Source organism: Helicoverpa zea, chromosome 13 (genome assembly GCF_022581195.2).
Source record: "Helicoverpa zea isolate HzStark_Cry1AcR chromosome 13, ilHelZeax1.1, whole genome shotgun sequence".
Lineage (NCBI taxonomy): Eukaryota > Metazoa > Arthropoda > Insecta > Lepidoptera > Noctuidae > Helicoverpa > Helicoverpa zea.
The window spans coordinates 10,354,851-10,376,608 of record NC_061464.1 but is presented as its reverse complement, the minus strand read 5'-3'; the positions used below and the strand labels follow the sequence as shown (position 1 = coordinate 10,376,608).

At 36.4% G+C, this 21,758-nt stretch overlaps 4 protein-coding genes across 5 annotated transcripts; all 4 read right to left on the bottom strand.

Moving 5' to 3' along the window:
* Window positions 1-155: 155 nt before the first annotated feature.
* LOC124635547 lies at window positions 156-4,331 on the bottom strand. The gene is made up of 3 exons (XM_047171460.1): window positions 3,530-4,331; window positions 2,663-2,887; window positions 156-2,240 (listed from the first exon to the last, which is right to left on the bottom strand). The coding sequence occupies exons 1-3, from the start codon at window positions 3,644-3,646 to the stop codon at window positions 180-182; spliced, it is 2,403 nt and encodes an 800-aa protein (XP_047027416.1). The 5' UTR covers window positions 3,647-4,331; the 3' UTR covers window positions 156-179.
* A 551-nt stretch (window positions 4,332-4,882) lies between these two features.
* On the bottom strand, window positions 4,883-8,696 carry LOC124635545. Its single transcript, XM_047171458.1, has 2 exons — window positions 8,147-8,696; window positions 4,883-7,997 (listed from the first exon to the last, which is right to left on the bottom strand). Exons 1-2 carry the CDS (start codon window positions 8,589-8,591, stop codon window positions 5,725-5,727), a joined length of 2,718 nt encoding a protein of 905 aa, XP_047027414.1. The 5' UTR covers window positions 8,592-8,696; the 3' UTR covers window positions 4,883-5,724.
* Window positions 8,697-11,737: 3,041 nt separating this feature from the next.
* On the bottom strand, window positions 11,738-15,572 carry LOC124635750 (MFS-type transporter clz9-like). 2 transcript variants are annotated; one of them, XM_047171703.1, is made up of 3 exons: window positions 15,199-15,572; window positions 12,666-14,569; window positions 11,738-12,275 (listed from the first exon to the last, which is right to left on the bottom strand). In XM_047171703.1, exon 2 carries the CDS (start codon window positions 14,557-14,559, stop codon window positions 13,420-13,422), a length of 1,140 nt encoding a protein of 379 aa, XP_047027659.1. In that variant the 5' UTR covers window positions 14,560-14,569; window positions 15,199-15,572; the 3' UTR covers window positions 11,738-12,275; window positions 12,666-13,419. The 2 variants fall into 2 exon arrangements, with proteins under 2 accessions (XP_047027659.1, XP_047027658.1); XM_047171702.1 differs by having other exon boundaries at window positions 12,666-15,572.
* A 39-nt stretch (window positions 15,573-15,611) lies between these two features.
* LOC124635749 (piggyBac transposable element-derived protein 3-like) lies at window positions 15,612-21,539 on the bottom strand. Its single transcript, XM_047171701.1, has 2 exons — window positions 18,639-21,539; window positions 15,612-17,399 (listed from the first exon to the last, which is right to left on the bottom strand). Exon 1 carries the CDS (start codon window positions 21,363-21,365, stop codon window positions 20,178-20,180), a length of 1,188 nt encoding a protein of 395 aa, XP_047027657.1. The 5' UTR covers window positions 21,366-21,539; the 3' UTR covers window positions 15,612-17,399; window positions 18,639-20,177.
* Window positions 21,540-21,758: the final 219 nt, after the last annotated feature.

Here is a 21,758-nt window from a genome sequence, read left to right as displayed (position 1 = left end):
GCTCCTCTCCGCCCAGCTCCGCGTCAGTGGAAACGCGGCCTTTCGCTATAGTCGAAGACAAGTTTCTACTTGCAATTTCCTGTAACCTATAAGCAGCAGGAACCAACCTTTTAAAAACTAAAAAAGGGAGAAGGAAGTAAAATAAAACACCAATATACTTAATAATTAAACATGTATTATCATTCATCTTCAATTATTATTAGAATGTCATCTAAAAATTGTGCAGGGGGTACGATATTTTCTTGGAATCTTGCCCAACTGAGATACCATATAATGCACATTACATGGGCACAGCAGCCTACAGTTCTTCTACCTACAATACAATTACAATAATATGATAATATTGAATCTCGTCCTCTTCGACAGCTATCAACTAAAATATAAACAAAATATGTTTTGCGACTTATATGGCGGGATTGTATTCGGCCTCGCAATAACCAAGAAGTATTTGAAGCTGACAGCTGTCGAAGAAGGCTGCTGCTTACCTCCCTGCACACTTCTATTATAAACCCATCATTTCCCCGCAAATGTTCACCAAAATAGGACCGTGCCTGCTTTAATTGATATGTACCTAAGCATACAAGAATTAATTCATCATATGACAACTGGGGAAAATCATTTAAATTATCATTATGAATAGTTATTGTTTCAAAATCAGCCCTACGTCTATTATATTGGTTGTTAACAATAAAATCACCTAATATGTTATGTCTATTCATATTTAAATTAATCTGATTAATGATAGCCCCACAGTCTATTCTATCGGTTATGGGAGGGTGAAACCTATTTATGAGAGCAGCAGCCACCTTAAAATCTCTTATTAAACTTCTTGAGGCTGTATTAAAATAACATTGCCTGAATAATTTGAAATCTCTTTTAAACCTACCGTTCACAATCTCAACGACCCAACGGCAAATGGTGACTGCCCTCGATTTGTTTGCGTCAAGTGTTGACAGCTGTGTTTCACCCTGCGCCAAAGTAGCAGGCACGTATGTCCTATATCCACATTGGTTTAACAAAGGTAATGAATCTCGGAAACCCCTATCCAGTATAAATACATCACCATTTTGGAAAAAATCCTGGAGTGGGTTTCCACTTAAAAATTCATGTCTCATTATATCTGAGTCTGACGTGGTAGCTGGATAGGGGCCCAAAACATCAATGATGTAACCATCTGTGCACACCATTAAAAAAGGTTTGGTTAAGTTCCTATATTTATGCAAACTGTATGTTTTTTTTTGATATAAATAATTAGAGCTTTTTTCAATATAACAGTAAGTTCCATCAAATATAGCGATGGGCCTAGAATCTCCTTCAAATAAAGCACTAGGAATGGCTAAGTTCCTTTCTTTTATTTGTTCTCTAGTGATGTGTTCTAAACCTAAGTGCCGAGGCACAAAATGTTCAGTTAATATGTCACGGGCTTGACACAGCCACTTGGCTAAAGTTTTCTTAGATGTTTTAAATAATGTTGCTAATCTTTCATTTGAGTCCCCACTTCTTAATTTGATAAGATAGGCTGCTAAAACTGAAGAACTATTACGAATTTCTATCAATTGTGGAACCTCATCAAATAATTGACGGAACTGAACTTTAGTAAACCCGATCCAGGTATGCACAACATGGTCGTCCATATTATCAATATTTTCAAAATTCAAAAACCTTTCTTTTGGGGTTTCTTTTAGTGTAAACATATCTTGGATATGTCTTGCAGTAAATGTTTGTAAATAATTACTCCTTAAACTATCAAGGAAGTCCCATGCCTCAATTACTAAATGTATATCACAAAGTCGATTATTTTGTGGTACATAATATTTATGCTCATTAAGCAACATTTTTCTCGTTGCTAGAGGAACTCTATATCGTTCAGTTCTCTGGCAACCTTCTATGAAGCACCGTCGCTCTGTTTCAACTGCCCGCATATAATCTGGCAATACAATTGTTGGTTCAGGGTGCTGTTGTACTGGTTCCACAATTGGGGCACTTGGTGAATGTAGTTCCACTGAGGGTTCATGCACATCATCATTACCTTGGTTTTGTTCTGGTTGAATGGAAACATTCTCAGGTTCGTGTAGAATGTTGTCATGATTTTCATCCAATTGTCCAACAGAAACACCAACTGATGATTGGGCTGGCGGTGGGTTACTTTGTGAGGAAGTCGAAGGACCTGTACTCATATGAACAGCAGCTCTGTCTGCTAATATCCAACAGGAATGGCATATACGACTTGCCTCGTCCACCTTCAAAAAAATAAAAATTCACTATTATACTATAATACAGTAGTCCAGATAGTAATAAAAAAAAATAACCCTAACCTAACCTGTGTCGGGTGCCCTTGTCTTTCAGTTAAGTGTTTTATTTTTATGATTTAGTGCTAGTTTTAAATCATGTTAGCTTTACAAATAAATGTTTTATTATTTTAACTAGCTGAACCTCACGGTTTCACTAGCATCTTTGTTTACTGCTCCGCTGCTATTGGATGTAGCGTAATGTTATGTAACCATTCTCAATAAATAGGCTATCTAACAGACAAGATTTTTTAAAGTCGGACTAGTAGATTCTGAGATTAGTGCGTTGAACGCACCAAACAAACTCTTTCACTTTATAATATTAGTATAGATATAGTTTAAATAATTTAAAATATAATACTAAACTATCTTACCGTTTGTGGTAGAATCCACTCTCTAATCACATTATATATCGCAGATTCACGAGCAGAATCATTACGAAGAAGGTGGTTGAACCGCCGGGCTAAGAGTGAACGACCACAGCGGAGACATACGCTTGAATGGCCAACTTGGGTTGGTGCATCAATCGCACGTCTTCCAAGAACCACATCTTGGGCCAAGTCCCAACATGCTTGGCATACAACGTTCTCACTGGTTACCTGAAATAACATAACCATTTAAATCTTGTTCAACCCCTAGTGCATGTTCAATAATGTCGATGTCACAACCGAGACCGAAATTGATTTATCGGGACTCGAGGGTGACCTTCACTTTTTTTATAAGAGAAATGATCAAACTCCACATTCCACAGATTAAAATATATGTCTATTTAAAGGCACACAGCGGGCGCGGCGCGGCGGGACGGGACGGCGACGCGACGCTGAGCAGTTGTAATGTACTAGATACTATGGACGACTTCACACAGAGCGATAGTTACCGTCGCGACGAGCGGGACGGCTCTGTGTGAAGTCGTAGTCGTCTAGATACTATGGACGACTTCACACAGAGCCGCCCCGCTCGACGCGACGGTAACTGTCGCTCTAGTACATTACAACTGCTCAGCGTCGCGTCGCCGTCCCGTCCCGCCGCGCCACGCCCGCTGTGTGAATAGACCATTACAACTGCTCAGCGTCGCGTCGCCGTCCCGTCCCGCCGCGCCGCGCCCGCTGTGTGCAGAGACCTTAAGCTAACTAATTGACTATTGATCTAATATAATACTGTCCAATAAACCGATAGATATGAAGTTAAAATGGCTTGCTAAAAGCACGATTTGAATATGTAAAAAATGGGTAAAAACTTACAGGCTGAGATGCACGCCACTGACGAATAACTGTTAAAATCGCCTCATCCTCCAAGACTTTTCTTCCAATAGAATTACTGCGACCAAGCGCAATCGTACAATTCATACAGCGATCCATGTCGTCGATATCCAATCGATAGGCGTAACAGTTGTCCAAAATCGAGAGCCAGGTAATTCAGAGTAGCAAGATCCGTCGAAAAGCCAAGGTCGTGGGTTTAAATAGTAAAACCAGGAAAATATGTGCGCACTCAGAATGAAAGAAAACAAACGAGTGCATCTGTCAGTCAGTGACAGACGCATGCCACCAACAAGTGTTGCCGGAATAAAAATACAGTAGATTACTAGTAATTCAGGCATTTCAGGCATTATTTAATCGATTATTTAGTCTTATTATCTTAATTTAAGTTTTCTCTCTTCCTGGGTAGAATCCTGGTACCATATTTTGTGATTTTATTTAAAAAAATGTAACGGTTTTTTTAATACATATTTCAGGTAGTTAACTGCTGGGCCCAGAAGTCCCCTTCTCCTTTATATTATGTTTCATTTTCTATTATAATTAATCACTGGCATTTAAATAAGCTACAGTAAAATTGTATTTACCGTTTTTTAATTTATAAATTACCCTAATATGGTTAAAAATGTATTAATTAAAAACTATAATTTGAAACAAAAATATTTTACTGTAGCTAATTTAAAGTTAGTAAGGCAGCATTACATTGCATATTCATAAAAAAAAATACAATAAAAAAAAATTAAAAAAAAAATATGGAAAAGGATGTAAGAAAGACACAGTATGAAGAATGAAAGTACGAGAGGAATGTATTGCGAGAACTGGTATGGATGAGGAGTTACATTGACGGAACTAATCCGTAAAAAAAAAAAAAAAAAAGAAAACAATGTCATGTTTTAACAAGTTTAAACCTGTATACTTTATACGAGCGCACCTGTGTGGTGTTATATTTAACATCAGAATAAAGATACGTGTAAGCGCAATAGACAGGAATGAACATGAAACTAATGTTTTCACAAGTCTGATCTTGTATGCTTCGAGCACTTGTTTTGAAAATATTTGACATCAGGAATGGAAATAAAATATATTATTGTATGTTTTACATAATATTTTAAAAATATATAATATTAATATTTAGCATCCGTTTATCATCATTACTTGACAGTGCTATTTTATTTATACTTTGTGTAAATATTTCATGTTTTATTGATTTAAACAACACATTTTTTTGCGGATAACATGACAATTATACGTTTTCATAATCAAGACTATTTAATTTTTTTACAACAGACTTCTTTATACCTTTGCAACTTGCGAGTGCAATCAGGAATTAAAACACAGATATAATTAACATAATATATTTATTTATAAAAATATTTTGGTTAGTATACATAATTCTTACAAACTAATATTAGTACTTACAATTATGGATTACAAAAAGCTTATGCCTATTTAGGACACCAGTCATGCAAAATTACATATTTTTTTACCATGTACCTAGGTAGGTACTTACATCATAGATAGTAGGTATGGAGTTATAGTCATTGATTAAGTTTAGGTAGCTAATTACATATATTTTGCAACATTAATGAAGTTACAAGGTAAAAATGGATTGAAAATACCTATTTATTACACATTACATAAAAATGGTTGCATTTCCCCAGGCTAAAGTTGACACTTTATCAAATAATAGCAATCGTTTGTCATCATTGCTTGAAAGTGCCACTTTATTTACATTTTGTGTGAATATTTCATGTTTTATTGACCTAAACAAAATATTTTTTTTGCGAATGACATTGCAGTTGTACAAAACACTTTTATAATCGGTCATTTTAAACTGCTTCGTAATACATTTTTTAGTACCTTTTGCCTTCTTTATAGTTTTATCTAACGTTTTAATACAATAAAGCTTTGAGCGCAGTCCAACGAACTCTTTAATGATTTTACCACCCATTTCGTCCTTAAATAGCCCTGGAATCTTTTTATTAATAATTGGTAACTCAAATTCGTTATTCGAATCATAGTTGCTGGTATCTAAGTATTTTAGGAAATGCATCTTGAAATCTTTATAAATGTCATTCGTTTCAACTTTATAAACCAGACTGTCTGTGTCAGTGTAGCACAATTGAATTCGGCTACCATAAAAAGGCTTTATAGTGGAATAGTGGAAATCGTACATGTGACTCTTAGACAATTCTAATACAGCAAACCCTATATGGTTTGTTTAGAATAACACGCGAAGGCTTCATTTGGATTGCTACTAAATTATCAGAAAAGACAGACGCGCTATGAAAATAAGGGCTGGCTATTAATTTCTCAGCACAAGTTGTCTTTTTTGTTTTATTGTTCGAATCACACCACTTGTTTACTAATTTTACATCTATTCTTTGTTCATTATTTTCCAGCGTCTTCCCAAAAATACTATTGTTTAGTAATTTAAAAAAATCTTGTTCGAAGGTCGACTCTGCTTTCTGACGTAGCAGGGTGTTAAGATCAATATATTGCTTTAAAAAACAACTTTGTTTAAATTCTATAGCTCGATGGATTTTTTTCAACACTAAACCGTGCTGTAGACATTTTTTTAAATGTGCGTAATGAATAACGTACTGGTATTTATCATACAAATTTGGTATTAGTTTTTTATTATTACCACCAGGTGGTAAGCATTTTTCAGGACAGAATGGGAAGTCATTGTGATCAATGTGCAAATGCCTAGGGTACATTAAATCAACTTCAAGAATATAACCTTTTTCCGCGGTATCACTAATATTTGTTAAATTCAATTGTAAATCATCTATTTCTTTTCTGTTCATAAATCTGAAATCGGAATAGGGTAGTGCCTGACACATGCTATAACCGTATAGATTGTTACAGTCTAAATAAATAATGAATGAATTTGGACTGGACGTATCATAAGAATCCAAATATTTATTATTAGCTTTGGCATGTCTTCTGGAACACATACAAACACCTCCGCGGATACCTTTTTGTATCATTCTAAAAATTTCAACATCACTAATTAATTCTAATTTAACTCCTGTTTTCAAAAGCATTGCATCAAACGATAGGCTTGGTGCTGTAAGATAAAATGCAGGATCGAGATTATAATATCGTTTACAAGTTTTTCTAAAACTTTCAAATATATCTGTTAGCAATAGAACGTCCGTTTTAAGATATAAATCTGTGTACATACCCATATTTTGAATATTAAATACTGACCAAACAGATTGAGCATGTTCATAGTCTTCGTCGGAAATTAATTCATTAGTCAAAGAGTTATAAAAATGATTTTTAGATGGCAAACATGTATCTTCATAACGTTCCCATTGAGACATATAGTCATATGGATACACTCCTTTTCGGGTTAACAAACTGAATTGTGTTTCAATAGGAAAATGTGATTTTAACTGTTGAAATTTTTGTATTTTCATTGTACTAGTTAACTTTTCTAAGCTAGTTCCCAAAAATTTGAAAGAATCTACAAACCGAACCTGAATGCTTTCCTTAGGGGAAATCGGAATAAATTTTGTAAAAGAAATATAGTTTTCTTTCGTTTTAGGTATCACTTTAAGAGATCCTGGAGCTTCTCCTAATTCTTTTATAAAAAGGTGACAGTCATAACCAGATAAATTATGAAAAAATACTGGTATAAATGATGGTACTTTGTATTGTATGTTACAATAACTATGAGCTGCGCCGCGATATTTACCAGTCAAGTGACAATGATCACGGACTTTGTCACCGAACAAAAAGTGCTCACAAATATGACATGTTGCTGCATTTTCAAAGTCATGAGCATGATCATCAGTAAAAATAATAGGAACGTTACTTTTTAAAATACCATAAATTTTTTGTGCATCGTTATAAATAGATTTAACAAATTTAGATACACAATCCAAACCGCGATACGAAACGTAACGATTATGGCTGTCATCTAATGTGCACGTTATATGATATGCGAAGGCTATAGGTACATGTCGCTGACGTGTTACAGTAGTCGCAGTTGTTGGATCAGGGTCACAAGATTGGTACCTTTCCAGCATTGTTTCAAAGTCAGCGTATATAACAAATGGAACAGTTTGCTTTCTATTATAATTTTCAAACTGTATGAATGAGCCCTTTGGAGGCAGCACAGTGGCAATTCCTCCACAACTGTGCGAACTAAGATCATCACATGAATCAAAAAACATTAAACATTCCTCACAAAAGTACAATTTACTGTGATGTTTCGTTATTTGATTCTTAACAAGTCGCGGTAAATCTTTAATGAGGCAGTAATGTGACAGATTGTCATTTTGTAAATAAAGTAAATGGATCACCTTTTTATTATTCAAGGATTTTGGTTTGTAAAGCGGTCCTACCACGGTATTATTTTTTAAACCATAAATATAAATACAAATTTCGGGGTTATTTACTTCAAACTGCGCTATGTCAGAGAAACTCAATGGAAAAGACAAACCTTCTCCGTCTTACCACAAAAACTTTTTAACGTCAGTTTAAGACTTGTCTAAAAAAATGTCAAATTATGACGTTGACATATGGTTCATTTTGGAGCCACATTTTTTTTAGACAAGTGTAAAACAGTGGTTAAAGTTTTTGTAGTAAGGCCTTCTATGTTTAACACGTTTCTGAAATGTGGGTACGATAAAACTCTTTCAGGATGAGATTTAGCTGGATATAAAGCAGCAACTACTGACCACAAAAAGCAATATTCGTCATTATTATGAATATTAACACACGCTCTTTTTGATTTAATTGCTGCCGGTAACTCAATAAAACCGGAGCCGCGCAAAGGTTGATATTTGTTAATGTTAATTTCCAAATGAGAACTACTTAATAAAGTCCAACTACTATCACGGTCTTGGAATTCTTCAATCTTTTTCTTTAAAGTATTTTCAACTTGAGATATCAAAGTGACATAATCATAATTCTGATAAAGACTGAAATTTTTCGTACAAAATGATTTCATCTCCTGAGACTCGTTTTTAACCAATAAAAACAAAGCAAAATATTCAAAGTTTACTTTCAAACAAGTATGTTCTTTAAGAGACATGTCTATTATATAACATTTGAATTTTATCCTGAATATTATTTAAAAACTAGCTGTTGCCCGCAACTTCGTCTGCGTGGGCAATATAGAATCGTCAAAATACTACTTATCCCGTAGGTGCATTCTTTCACGTGACAGTATAATTAGGATTAGCACTTAGCAGTCGCATAGATTCATTGATCAAGGTTGTGTTGTGGATGTGACCATTTATCTAAACAAAAGAAGTAAAGTTTGTGACGTTGTTCAGCCAATTTGGAAAATTATTACGTATATGGTGCGTAAGTAATTTTCACAGGAAACAGCTATAATCGATGTCTACATGCTTTGAGTCTGACAAAGCTGTCATTTGTACATTTTCTGCAGCTGCTGCGACTAATCAGAAGCCAGAAAGTCTGTCAGTCTTACCATGGATATCATCTTGTGTAGTTGAGTGGATTAAAGATAGGTAGATAGGTAGTCGCTCCAAGCAAAATATTGGTACTCAAACAGATTCGGTGACTGGAAGCCAACACCAACATAGTTGGGGAATAGCTGGATGGATGATAAAATGAGTCATCATCATCAGCAGGCGCATAGGGTAGGATAGTTTCACTTACTCATGGTAAGGCTGACCACACATTAGGCGTGCGCGATCCTCGGGCGTGTGAGTAGCGCGGGCGTCGCGAGCGCGCTGCGTGAACGTCGCGTTTTGCTGCCCTGCGGCATGTGTGAAGAGTGCAAGCGACGCGCTCGCGGCGAGCTAGCGGCGCTCGAGTTGCGTTCTTACCCCTTCGCCTGCTATCCCCGCCGCCCGCTAAACGCCTTAGCAGTTAAACGTCAAGGAGAGCGGCGCGTGCGCGCCGCGAGCGCGCTGCAAATGCCGCAGGGCAGCAAAACGCGACGCTCACGCAACGCGCTCGCGACGCACGCGCGGCGCCCGCGCTACTCACACGCCCGAGGATGGCGCACGCCTAATGTGGGGGAGGCCTAAGCCGGGACTCCACCGAAATGTTTGCATTAGTTCACGAATAGGCAAAATGTACGTATCTGTGAGAGTCCACTTCATGTGTTCGTACTTGAAACCTGTAGTTTTGCCAAGATTTTCAGAATGTACGCTCGCAATTTGTCATTTCTTGGTGGAGCCAGCAAATCAAAAGAAACATAAGTGTTGTATACTGTGCGTCACTACCGCACACCGGGAAAATTTCGCTCTAGCGGAGGACGTTTATATACCATATTTTGTGTCACACGTAAACAGGACGACAGTAAGTATCCACCGAAACACTTTCAAAGATCTCATGAACGAACAAATCAGACCTGACTTGGTCACCTGGGACCAATCAGAGCTCTATGAAGCGATAATACGCTTTGGTTCCTACTGTTATTGTGGTTTCTGAAAATTTATTCACCTCATTCAACGATGAATGTAATTCTGATGGTACTATTAAGAACACTTGCTTAGCGCAGAAGCTGACGTTGGCAGGTCAACTCTTTTGACTTCTCGAATAGGATACCATTGGTTTTTGTGCAATGCACACCTGCAATGCATTCTGGATTAGGATAGGATATAGGTGGATAGGATTTGCAACAGAGAACAATTCTGTCTTTGTGATTAAATGACATCAAACGTAGTTTTATATAAAAGGTGTTTTTTAGGGTTTTTAGACTTGGCTCGGGTCTTACTGAGACTGTTCGTAATCGTGAACAGTGTATTTGCGATCAGAAGTTGAAAGTAAGCATGTCTCTGGTATGCGGCGCGTAATTTGTACGTTTTCAGACGCATAAAGCATTTTACGTGTGTATGGTATTAAATAGAGAGAGCTCCCATTTCTTATCTGCACTTTGTATCTGGGCTTGGTTTTAAAGCTACAGAATCCTACATTACCTTCCTCACGCTTAGCAGCGCTTGCGAGAGATAGATCCTCATTTCTTCTAGGATTAAGTTTACATATTTTGCACCAGAAAAAATAATTAAGGTCTACTTAATACTACTCACTCAAAGTAATTTGTTTTAAGGCCACCACATTAGTGGAAGATAAGCTAAACTATGTTTATGAAAAAATCCTGATATGAACTCCATCTGTAACTTTAAATGATAATTAATTGTTCCCCTAAAGTCATCATTTTTGACATAATGTTCAAAAAATAATTTAGATGGCACCGTTTTAAATTTGGCTGAGAACTATTAATTTTCTTTTCATCAAGGTAATAATTATAGTTGGATTTTGATGTGGCACGGCAAACTGACAAACACTATTGAAATGTCTATCGAAAAATTACACTACGTGTTAAAATATGGTGAATTACGGAAAATACACAACTCCATCTGTTGAAATAATAATCCTCTATAAAGAATGTATGGTAATATTGTCATTTACCACCTCGCTCCTTTGACAAATTTGATGTATTTTATTTACCACAGATTTAGCACAGATGGAGCTACTTTAACCTTGGCTAAACAAAATTTTCATATTTTTTTTTCTTCCGAAGTTACTTATAAAGGTGTGATTTTCTGTGTAAAGATTAATAATAGGCCGATCAACTAATATAAGTACAACATTCAAATGTACAGTTTTGACAAATAGATTGCGTGTCGTAATATTTTACATCTTGAATTCACAAAATTGATCATATCTTTTGATAGAGTGAATCGACTTCGATGAAACAAAAACTAAGTAATACCCCAAGTTACGTAGAATTTTTGTATATAAGCATTGTCTGCATTTAATTCGTAGATTTTACGTGAATCCCGAACAAACAAACAGATAAACAGACAAACAGACAAAAATGACAAAAATGATGGAAATGGGTTCTGTTAGTTATCCTTTAACATGCTGGCTATTTTTTTTGTCAATTTCTTCAATGTACAAAAATTACTTTTCTACAGATTTATTATATGTATAGATGATTCTAAAGAACAATTTTCAAACGAATCGGTAATTCTATAAGAAGCTATACGATTACGAAATGCAGAATGTATAATTTCAACGCCTTCGCAAAAATGTGAAATATTTTTATTTTTATGATCGTTACTGCGTAAATGACCTACCCAGTGATTGCGCTCAACAGATGTGTTACAAACAGTACAGAAAGGCATTTTATTATTATGCTAATTACCTTGTACTTTAAAGTTAGAACAAGCTATAAATTACTGAAGATGCTGCTATGTGTAGTATAAGTAGAAAGAAATTATTTATTTAGGTAAAAAGCAATATATCCAAAACACATTAGGTATACACAATAGGGGCTATGATGAAAGAGACTGGTGTCGAAACTATAATTAAATATTAAAAATGTGTGAAAATGACATTTTCAATTAAATTTTAAATTAAAAAAAAAAATAAATTAAATTCATTAAATTTTCAATGATATACACTATAAAAGATGGGCTCCGAGTTATCAAATAACTCATGAGCCCGTCTCATAAATATTTGTAAGGCGTCCCACGTCGAGGAGCCTCTATTAAGTTGCACTTTCAGTGCAACCGACGCCTTCTTCCACCGATCCTCTCTAGGAGTGGAAGCGGCTTCAGCCTTATGGTAAACTTTCACCTCTACGTAGAAGTCCCCCGTTAGGTCAGCTGTCCGCCGAACTTTCCCGTTGGCGACGCGGCTCACGAGGGACGATCCAAGGTCTCCGCACGATGTCGCTGGGAGAAGCTTGTCGTTCTCTAAACCGAAGAGGTCCGAGCTATGATGTTTGTTTTTACTGAAACAAAATAAAACATTTTATTTATAATTATTACGATAATAATACCTTCAAAGTTGACGGCACGGTTGGCGCAGTGGTCGAGCGATCGACTGCTGCATTGCGCGTCGCGGTTCGATTCCCGCACGGAACAAATATTTGTATAATCTACAGATAGTTGTTCGGGGTCTAGGTGTGTGTGTGCATGTGAGATTTATGTCTGTAAACGCACCCACGATACAGAAGAAATTCCTAAATATGACCAACTAAACGTGATGTATGAAAGATATCGTATCTAACATTTATGATAGTGCTCTCTGCGTTACTAAACTAGAGTTTAGTTTCGATTTGTGAATAAAACTCTAATGGACATAACATACACGACAAGTAAGTAATAAAGTCAAAAATTACCTCGATGTTGATTCCGAAGGCGTGGTGCCGCTCCCAGAAGTTTTGCGCTTCGGTGCCTTTTTCTTCGGCTGCACGTTTTTCGAAGCCTCGGTTACTGCTGAGCACCCCGGCAGCGACTGGTATTCAACTTCGGAGTCAGACCTGCAATCGAATACAAAGATTATTTTTTATAAAACAATTATGATGTAAAGAACGCACTGAAATATCGTGATTTTTTAACTGGTGTTTTGTAGTCTGGTTGTTGTGGATCATGAAGGTTTAAATCTGTATTTATATCTGAATCTTTTGCTTGGTCTTGCTTTGATGTAGATGGCTGAGATATTAAATTCACTAAGCTTAAAGACCCATCTGATTCGACTGTTGCTTCAATTGCGTCATCATTAGCTAACCAAAACTCTTCATTAATAATTATGTCAGAAATAGTTTGATTTAAGTTACTAGGCAGATTATTTTGAAAAGTAGATTCATTCATAGATATATTTTTTTCAGATTGTATATTTTTCCAGAATTTATAGAGTTCAAGAAATCTCTCGTCTAGATCAATTTCAGAGTCAACATTTTTAAATTTATTTACAACTTCCGTAGGCAAACGAGCTTCCACTTCACTTAGTAAATTCAATGGTTGACTGCCATCTGTTTTGTGTGTGACGTGTTGATTAGCAGTAGATAGTGCTAGATTGTTATTTTCTTCATTGGAAATTTCTTTTATTAGCTTCGAGTAATCTATAGCATCCTCATTAAACGGATAGAGCCCTTACGTTTGGAATGTTTTTGCAATTATCGCAGGCGAAAGTGTTGCATTTATAGACTTATGCAATATTATCGGAAAATCTGATCGCTGCATTTTTTTCCCGCTGTTTGCCATACGCCATTCCCGGACATCATTGCGCCAACAATTTTTTAAAGGATAAAATACCCCTACATCCAATGGCTGTAGACGGTGAGTAGCATTGGGGTAGAATGCTATCAGAATTATCTCATGTTCTTTACAGTATTCACTCAGATTAATATTAATGTGAGATGAATGACCATCCAGAAAAAGAACTACTGGCATTTGGATTCCTTTTTCTTTTAACCATGGGTGAAAGACATTTGTGATGTATTCATAAAATGTCTCACTAGTCATCCACCCAGAATCAGAGTGACCCATTCCCCACCCTTTAGGCATATTGGCTGTGATGTACGACGGAACATAGCGTTTATACGGAAACATAATCAATGGTGGAGGTATTGCCCCATCAGCAGCTACTGTAAGTAAAACCGTCAAACACTCTTTCTCGTCGTTGACAGTACGATTGTACACTTTTTTCGAGCCTTTTCTGACTAGTACTTGCTTTTCTTGAGGCGACAGATAAAAACCGCTCTCATCACAATTGAAGATACGTTTGGGGTCTTGGAGAAGTTCTATTAATTTATTATCAACAAAATATTGCCGTATTTTTGAAAACCAGCTCCTAATATTATTCTCCGAAACAATCGCTCTGCATGTTGTGAGAGATTGTGGAACTCTTTTCGAAACTTCCGGGTGGCGAGCAAGAAAGCCATTATACCATTTCTTACCCGGCTGGCCATCTTTAAAAGGATTTTGACGGCCTAAACTCTTAATTAATTTAGTGACAGAATCCAGTAACTGAGTCTTCGTTATCGGAAAACCGACTTCGCCCAATTCTAAAATCCATTTCACTAGATACATTTCTTCTGAGCTTGTCAGTACAGTTGGACCGCCTATGTTACCTGGATTTTTATATTTGTCTTTTAATCTGTCTAATATCGTTGTTTTTGGAATGTCGTATGATTTTGCAGCCTGATTTATACTCATTTTCTTCTCTCGTATATCTCGTAGTGCTTTCTCCATATTTTCCTGCGAATACTTTAACCTTTTCTTATCACTCATGATGATGTACCTGAAATAAACACATGCAATTTTAAACAAGCACACCGAAACCAAAAGCACCGGAGTTGGACGGAAACAGGGGCAAGCGAAACAAATCGTATCCAGATTCCGACCAATCCTATATTTGCCTAATAAGTCCTCTAAACCGAAATTTATATTAATTTTTTAGCGCGTTTCTATTTCACACACACTTATAAAAATCTAACAGCATTGTAATTATGCAATTATGTCTAATAAACATAAAGTATAAGGTTTTAAAACCAGAGTGGTCTTTGGAAATGAACAGGAAGTAAACCGAAAAAAAGTGCAAGTTAAAACGAATTTTACAAAAAATCCATTAAAGTTATCCATTAAAGTGTATCCGACCAATGATATCTTTTAGAATCAGTAAATGAAAACGAAACACTCACAAAACAACACGAATAATAGAAAATTAGTTTTATTTACAACGTGCAAAATTTCTTTTACCGACCAAGTGGTCGGTATTCGGAATATTATGATTTTATAGGGCACCTCATTCCGTCCACAATTAATTAGCCGATAAATATATAAAAATAAGCAAGATTTTTTTTGCATACTGAAATTTTAAGGCGTTAATACACTAATAAAACGTATAAAGTAAAAAAATGCTAAACTTACCAGAGTATTCTTCACAAAAACCCAGATGTTTGTTTTCACAGATTTATGTTTTTTTCACATTCAACTTGATACGAACTACTCCGTTGCGTAGCTTTTGTTGAAATGACAGAGTGTCCGTTGACATTTGAAACACAAGTTTTGACAATTGATGTACGATGAGTTATACTAAATTGAATGCGTTCGGTTTCACGGCTTTCGCGCGATATTTTAAATGTTTTAATGGATAAAAACCAAAATGGTCGGATAGAGGAAGCTAGTCGGAAACCGGTGCCATTACGTTAAACAGTATTTGGGGTTTTTCCTTCAGCCGCTAGTATATAAATACCGGAAACGTTACTGACCCTTGATTTATAGCAACATATAAATGGCCATGAGAAAAGTAGCTAATTGACAGGTCAACCAGCTGCTTTAAGCGTCTGCCCCTGTGACTTGTTTATTATCATGGCAACGCATGCAGAACAGGGAACTGTGTGCGCTTAAATTGAAATGGGAAATTGTTGGGGATGAGTGGTATGCGCGGTATAAATACAGTCTCAGCGGCACCCTATGCATCACGTTCCGCACTTGACTGTAGAGATCTAGAAGTCGATGCGTAAATACGCTGTGAACACAGGCGTGCTTCGCGATCTGAAGTGGTTTCCTGGGATCGAGTTGCAGCCTGGTGTTCTCAAACAGCATCAAGTCTCTCCTGGCGCTCTTCGATGGATTCTTGGGATCTAATGATCCCTGACCTTGTAGCTCCTTCCGAATATTGGGAAAGATTTGACTTCTTTCTAGACATGGTGATAGATATGCTGTTGATTTGCATCCGTGCCATATTTCAGGAGGTTTTCAGGAAATTAAATACGTAAATAATCGATTTGAATTACGGTAGCTGAGAAAAAGTTAATATGCGCTGCATAAATGGAACACGGAAGTCTTACGAATAACAGTAAGGGTTGGTTCATATCTGACGGATGATGCGTCGAGCGTATCATCGGTCGCGTCTATTCGGTCGAATGGGTCGGTTCATATCAAACGGAAAATGCGTCGAGCGTATCATCCGTCCTGCCACTAGTCAGTTTCTACGTTTAGCATCTACAGAGCGGTTGTGTTGTGTGATATTGAATTTTAAAATGAAGCCTATCGAAATAATTGCTATTTGGGAGGCTTTAGAACAAGACCGAAAAAGGAAACGTCGATATTGGGTGCATCCTTTAAATACTAAAAGAATATCAAGTGGCCAATTTAATTGTCTATATGCAACGTTAAGAAACTATCCTACAAAATTTATTCAGTATTACCGCATGTCCATAGAATCTTTTGATGAACTCCTTAAGATTGTGAAATGTTTCATAACTTAATATGATACGAAATTTCAATGTGCCATTACTCCTGAAGAAAGACTGAGTATTACATTGAGGTAAGATATTAGAGGTAGATACAGGTAAGTTGTATAATAATAACTGCTTTTGTTCTTGACATTAGTATTTTAATATTATTGACATGTATATTAAAATGATACAAAAATCCAAAATCAACCAATTTTTAAATAAACGTAACGGATTAACTCTGCATTAATGCTTCAATATCTTCTTCAATTGAAACCTGCGAGGTCGCTGATTGTGGTGAGTCCGTATAGTAGTCAGCTGTATAGTAACCGGTGTGTTCAAACTGAGAAGTCTGCGGCAATGACAGACGACCTTGTTCGTAATTACCTTGATCGGACTGGATGTTACATTGTTGCACTGTACTTGTTGTAGCAAATCTATATTTTTTTACCAAATTCATAATATCTAAACGGAAGTCAAAATTTTGTGCTTCAGACATTTTTTCATCTGTGGAAGTAACGACAGCAAAAACTGCTTATCTGAATCACTATCATCTTGTGAAGATTTCTCCATACTGTTAATTAATGACCTCTGAAACATTGTCATACTCTGGTCTTTGCGACTGGCACGCTTGGAACTGGAATTTGACGATTCGCTTCCAGTCTCTTGTAGTTGGTTCTCTTCACCACTTGTTTCATAAAATTCAGCTTCTATATTACTAGTTGTAGGGCGCATTTCTCTTAAAACATCTAAGAAACGAAGCATTTCTACGTATGGCGTTTTCCTCTTCTTTGCAGCAGCAGAACTTCCACTGCGAACATTGTTCTCTTTTTTTTTTCTCTCTAACATAGTAGTCACGGAGATGTTTCCATTTTTTCTGGAGGTCAATAACTGAAATAGAAATGGTACATGATTATTAAAAAATGGAATAATTATTTAATTTAGTAGCTTATAGATTAGTTAATGATTAATTAAGTTTTATTATTAAGACGCTGGATGCAGGTCGCTTCCAACAGGTATCTGTGGAGATCAAAGGGGGAGGCCTATGTTCAGCAGTGGACGTCCTATGGCTGAGATGATGATGATGATGATGATGAAGTTTTATTTATTTTCAGATATTTATCAACTGGAATATAGAAGCCGAAAATAGATCTCAGTGGCGTGCACTTGGAGAGGCCTATGTCCAGCAGTGGACTGCGATAGGCTGATGATGATGATGATGATGATATCAACTGGAATGAGTTTTAAAACACTATCCCTGGACTTCCTGACGGGAGTATCTACAATATCCGGAATAATTAAAGAATGTTGCAAAGTGATATCGATGACGCTGCGAGAAACAGAAATGCCTTGCCCGAATGAAGAAATGTGGTTAAATATAGCTGATCAATTTTATGAAAAAACTAATTTCCCAAACTGTGTGGGAGCAGTAGATGGGAAACATATTCGCATAAGAGCTCCGAATCTTAGTGGTTCCCAATATTTTAACTATAAAAAATTCTTTTCTATTGTCCTTATGGCTATTTCAGATGCAGATTACTACTTTGTAGCCATTGACGTTGGTGCTTATGGCAAAGAAGCTGATAGCAACGTTTTTAAACAATCAATTATGGGTAAAAAACTTTTAGAAAATGACTTCAATATTCCAGGAAACAGAACTTTACCAAATTCTAATGGACCCCCAAAACCATTTGTATTAGTTGGAGATGAAGCGTTTCCTTTACAGAAAAATATAATGCGGCCGTATCCTAGTGGCAATATTGATAGAGAAAAACGAATTTTTAATTATAGACTCAGTCGAGCGCGTAGATGTGTTGAGTGTTCATTTGGATTATTGTGCAATAAGTGGAGAGTACTTCACACTGCTATTCTTACCGAACCCGATTTCGCTATGGAGATAGTGAAGGCTGCTTGTATACTTCATAATTTTGTTCTTCGACGAAGAGACAGCTATCTTAATGAAATTCAAATATGCCACTTACAGACTTTACCCACAGTAACATCAACTAGAATAACGACTGCCACCGATAATAGGGATTTTTTAAAACAATATTTTTGTAACGAAGGAATATTGCAGTACCAAGACCAATTTATATAAGAATACTAATAATAAAATAAACATTAACTTACGTGATTCATTTCTCTTTTTTGTATCATATGTCTCCCACTCAAGTATTAATATTTCTCCAATTTCCTCCCAAGCCCGTCTCTTGGCTTGTCGGTCGCTATAAGATTTTTCTTTTATGTTCCATAGACATATTCTATTTTGCACTTCCGTGATAAATCGTTCTGTATCAAACATTTTCAAAAAACTTGGAACGGCCTGTACACAAACGATCTCTGCTAATGTTACGCCTGGTCTGTATGCATCAATCAAAATACACGTAGAGCGTGGCGCGCGCGACGTTGCCGCTCTTACGTCGACCGATAATGCGTTGACGGAAACGGAATAGACGCTGTACGCTCGACGCACTAACGTATCACCGGTTGAGTGTGAACGGTCGAGTGTTTTTCTATACATTTGTCAGTTCTGGCGTTACGCGACCGATAATACGCGACGCATATTCCGTTAGATATGAACCGACCCTAATACTAGTGCAAGAAAGGAAGATCACTGACCTGTTAACCCTTTCAGACCGGAATTATTTTTTTTTTCTCAATCAATCTAAAAAAAAATCCTGTATCTAGAGTGGGCCACAAGAAATAAAGAAAAAATAAAGAAAAAATTCCAGGCAGTCGACTTTTCAAGAAAAATCAGTTTTTCTTTTTGTGCACAAATGTGCACATCCGTCCTATGTGATGATAAAAGTAGTATATTAGGATTTACTTGGAACAATAAAATGTAGTCAGTGTTTGAGTTTTTTTATTAGAAATTTTTAATTGTTTTTGTGAAAATAATTAGACAAAATATTATCATTAAAAATTAACAAAAAAAAACATAAGATCAGGTATGTACTTCTTTGGAGTCGATACAGAAATCAGTCTTCTACAATCAAATAGTGTTTTTTTTTTGTTTACGTATGAAATGCTAGGAAACAATTTTTGTCTTTGGTGAGACACAAGTGAATTTTGCATTTGATGCATTTTATTCGGGTTCTTCCCGTGCATCCCACCCTCTTGCACCGCGTCCCAAGTCCTTCGTCATGTGCAGGAAAATGCCCAACACCGTCTCGAGCTATTTCAGCTTCAGGACGAATCTCTCCTGGTCTTCTAGGTATGATCTGTGGAGCTGGGCTACTGCCACTTGGCCGTCCTCTTTTCCCAATGTTTATTTTATTGCGTAACACCAGACTATCAGCTAACCGACGACGAAAGTGAAGTAAAGTGAGTTGTTTATTTTTTGGTACGCCAACTAAATCACTATCAATTTGGTACTCGCGGAATGCTTGAACCACTGCCAAATCTGATGCATGAAATATCATACGAAGGGTCCATTTTTTTGATTTTATAAATGTTCTGTAATAGCTCATCAGTTGATCTAATAAATCAACTCCACCCATTGCATGATTATACTTTTTGACCACTTCGGGGCGTTCAGCTTCGATAAATTTCTTCTCCTTTTTACACCACCTTCTAACGAAATCTTTATCTCCAATGCCAATAAAATTGGAAGCAAGATGTGTAACTTTACTGTCTAACCACTTGACCACAGTCACGTCATCATCATAACTACTCACTTCTTGAGAAAACCCTCGAGGCTGTTATCAGTGATGGATTTGCAAATCTGTTTACACGAGCTGTGCATGCAGCCATAATACCTTTCTGTTTCAAAATTTGTAGAATATGATACGACGAAAAGTAATTGTCAAAATACAACTCGTGGCCCTTGCTTTCTCCAATTCTCTTTGTGAGGTGAAGGACAATAGCTGCACCATAACCAATTTTTTTTGTAAAATTTTTGTCTAGTTCTGGACCAGAGCTTTGATAAAGTATGAAATCATAGGCTTGGCCATTTTTACCACACAAAAAAAATATCTTGAGGCCCCATGGACAGGGTTTACCCTTTATGTACTGCTTGGCAATATGTTTACCGGTAAAAGGAACTATCTGCTCATCCACACATAGCTCTTTTTCAAGTGGCAATTCCAAACACCGATACCTAACTGCATCAAATATTGGTCGTACCTTATAAAATGCATCATTACAACCAGCTGGAACTGTTGTATTATCAACAAGGTGTAAATTGTTACGGAGTTCAAAAAATCGATCTCGGGCCATATTTTCTGAAAATAAGGGAATACTGATGGTTGTTTCCCAGTACATTTTCAAGCATGGGTATCTAAATATACCACTGGCCAAGTGTAATCCAAATAAAATTTCTAATTCATCTGCAGTAGTAGGTTTGAACCTTAGCCTATTTGAAAATGTTGCATATAAGTTGCTCATTTCAGCCATAGTTACAAATAACTGTTTTGGCACATACCTGTAATAATAATCAAGTGGGGATTCTACTCTAGGGTCAATTGATATTGGTGGAAACCAATCTGATGCAATCGTATTTATTAGTTTTCTATGTCTCCATCTAATGTTTTGCTTAGGCGTAATATTCTGTAGTATGTTTTCATTCGAGGTATCTACTTCTGTTGTAGGTACTTCGGAAACTAATTCGTTGCAGGTGTCAGGAAATTCTGGATCCTGATCATTCATTCCGATCCAGGATGAGCTAGGTCCTTCATCGTCGTCTGAGTCAGGTGGGAATACCTCTCTTTGGTTGTGGTTTATGACATCTGCACCAACTCGAACACACTGCGACTCCCTTTCAGACGTAAATCCTAACTGTTCATCATCATCAGATGACAACTCCAAATCAGAAAGATCTCCTTCATTCAGTGCTCTCAAAGCGTCCGGCGAAAACATAATATCAGTATTTGTTTTACCTGGAAATATAAACTAATGCTTTACCCCAAGTTTTAGCATCAAGTAAATCAAAATAATACCTTCAAATAACATTTGTAATTGTTTTTTGAAATACCGTCAGATGAATTGGACAAACCGTAAAAACATCGTATATGCCGGATGTGTACAATTGTGAACAAATGTAATAAAATAGTTATTTGGTACAAAAACAGAATAAAATACACCAAATAAAGATTACATTTGAGTATAGTACTACAACACGTCAATTCGTAATTTTGCAGTGGATATATTACGCAATTTCCTTTTTTTTAGAAACAAAACAATCAGCTTACCTACACAGCTCCAACTTTGGTCACCAACTGGTCGAAACTTGACAAAAAAGTACCAAAATAT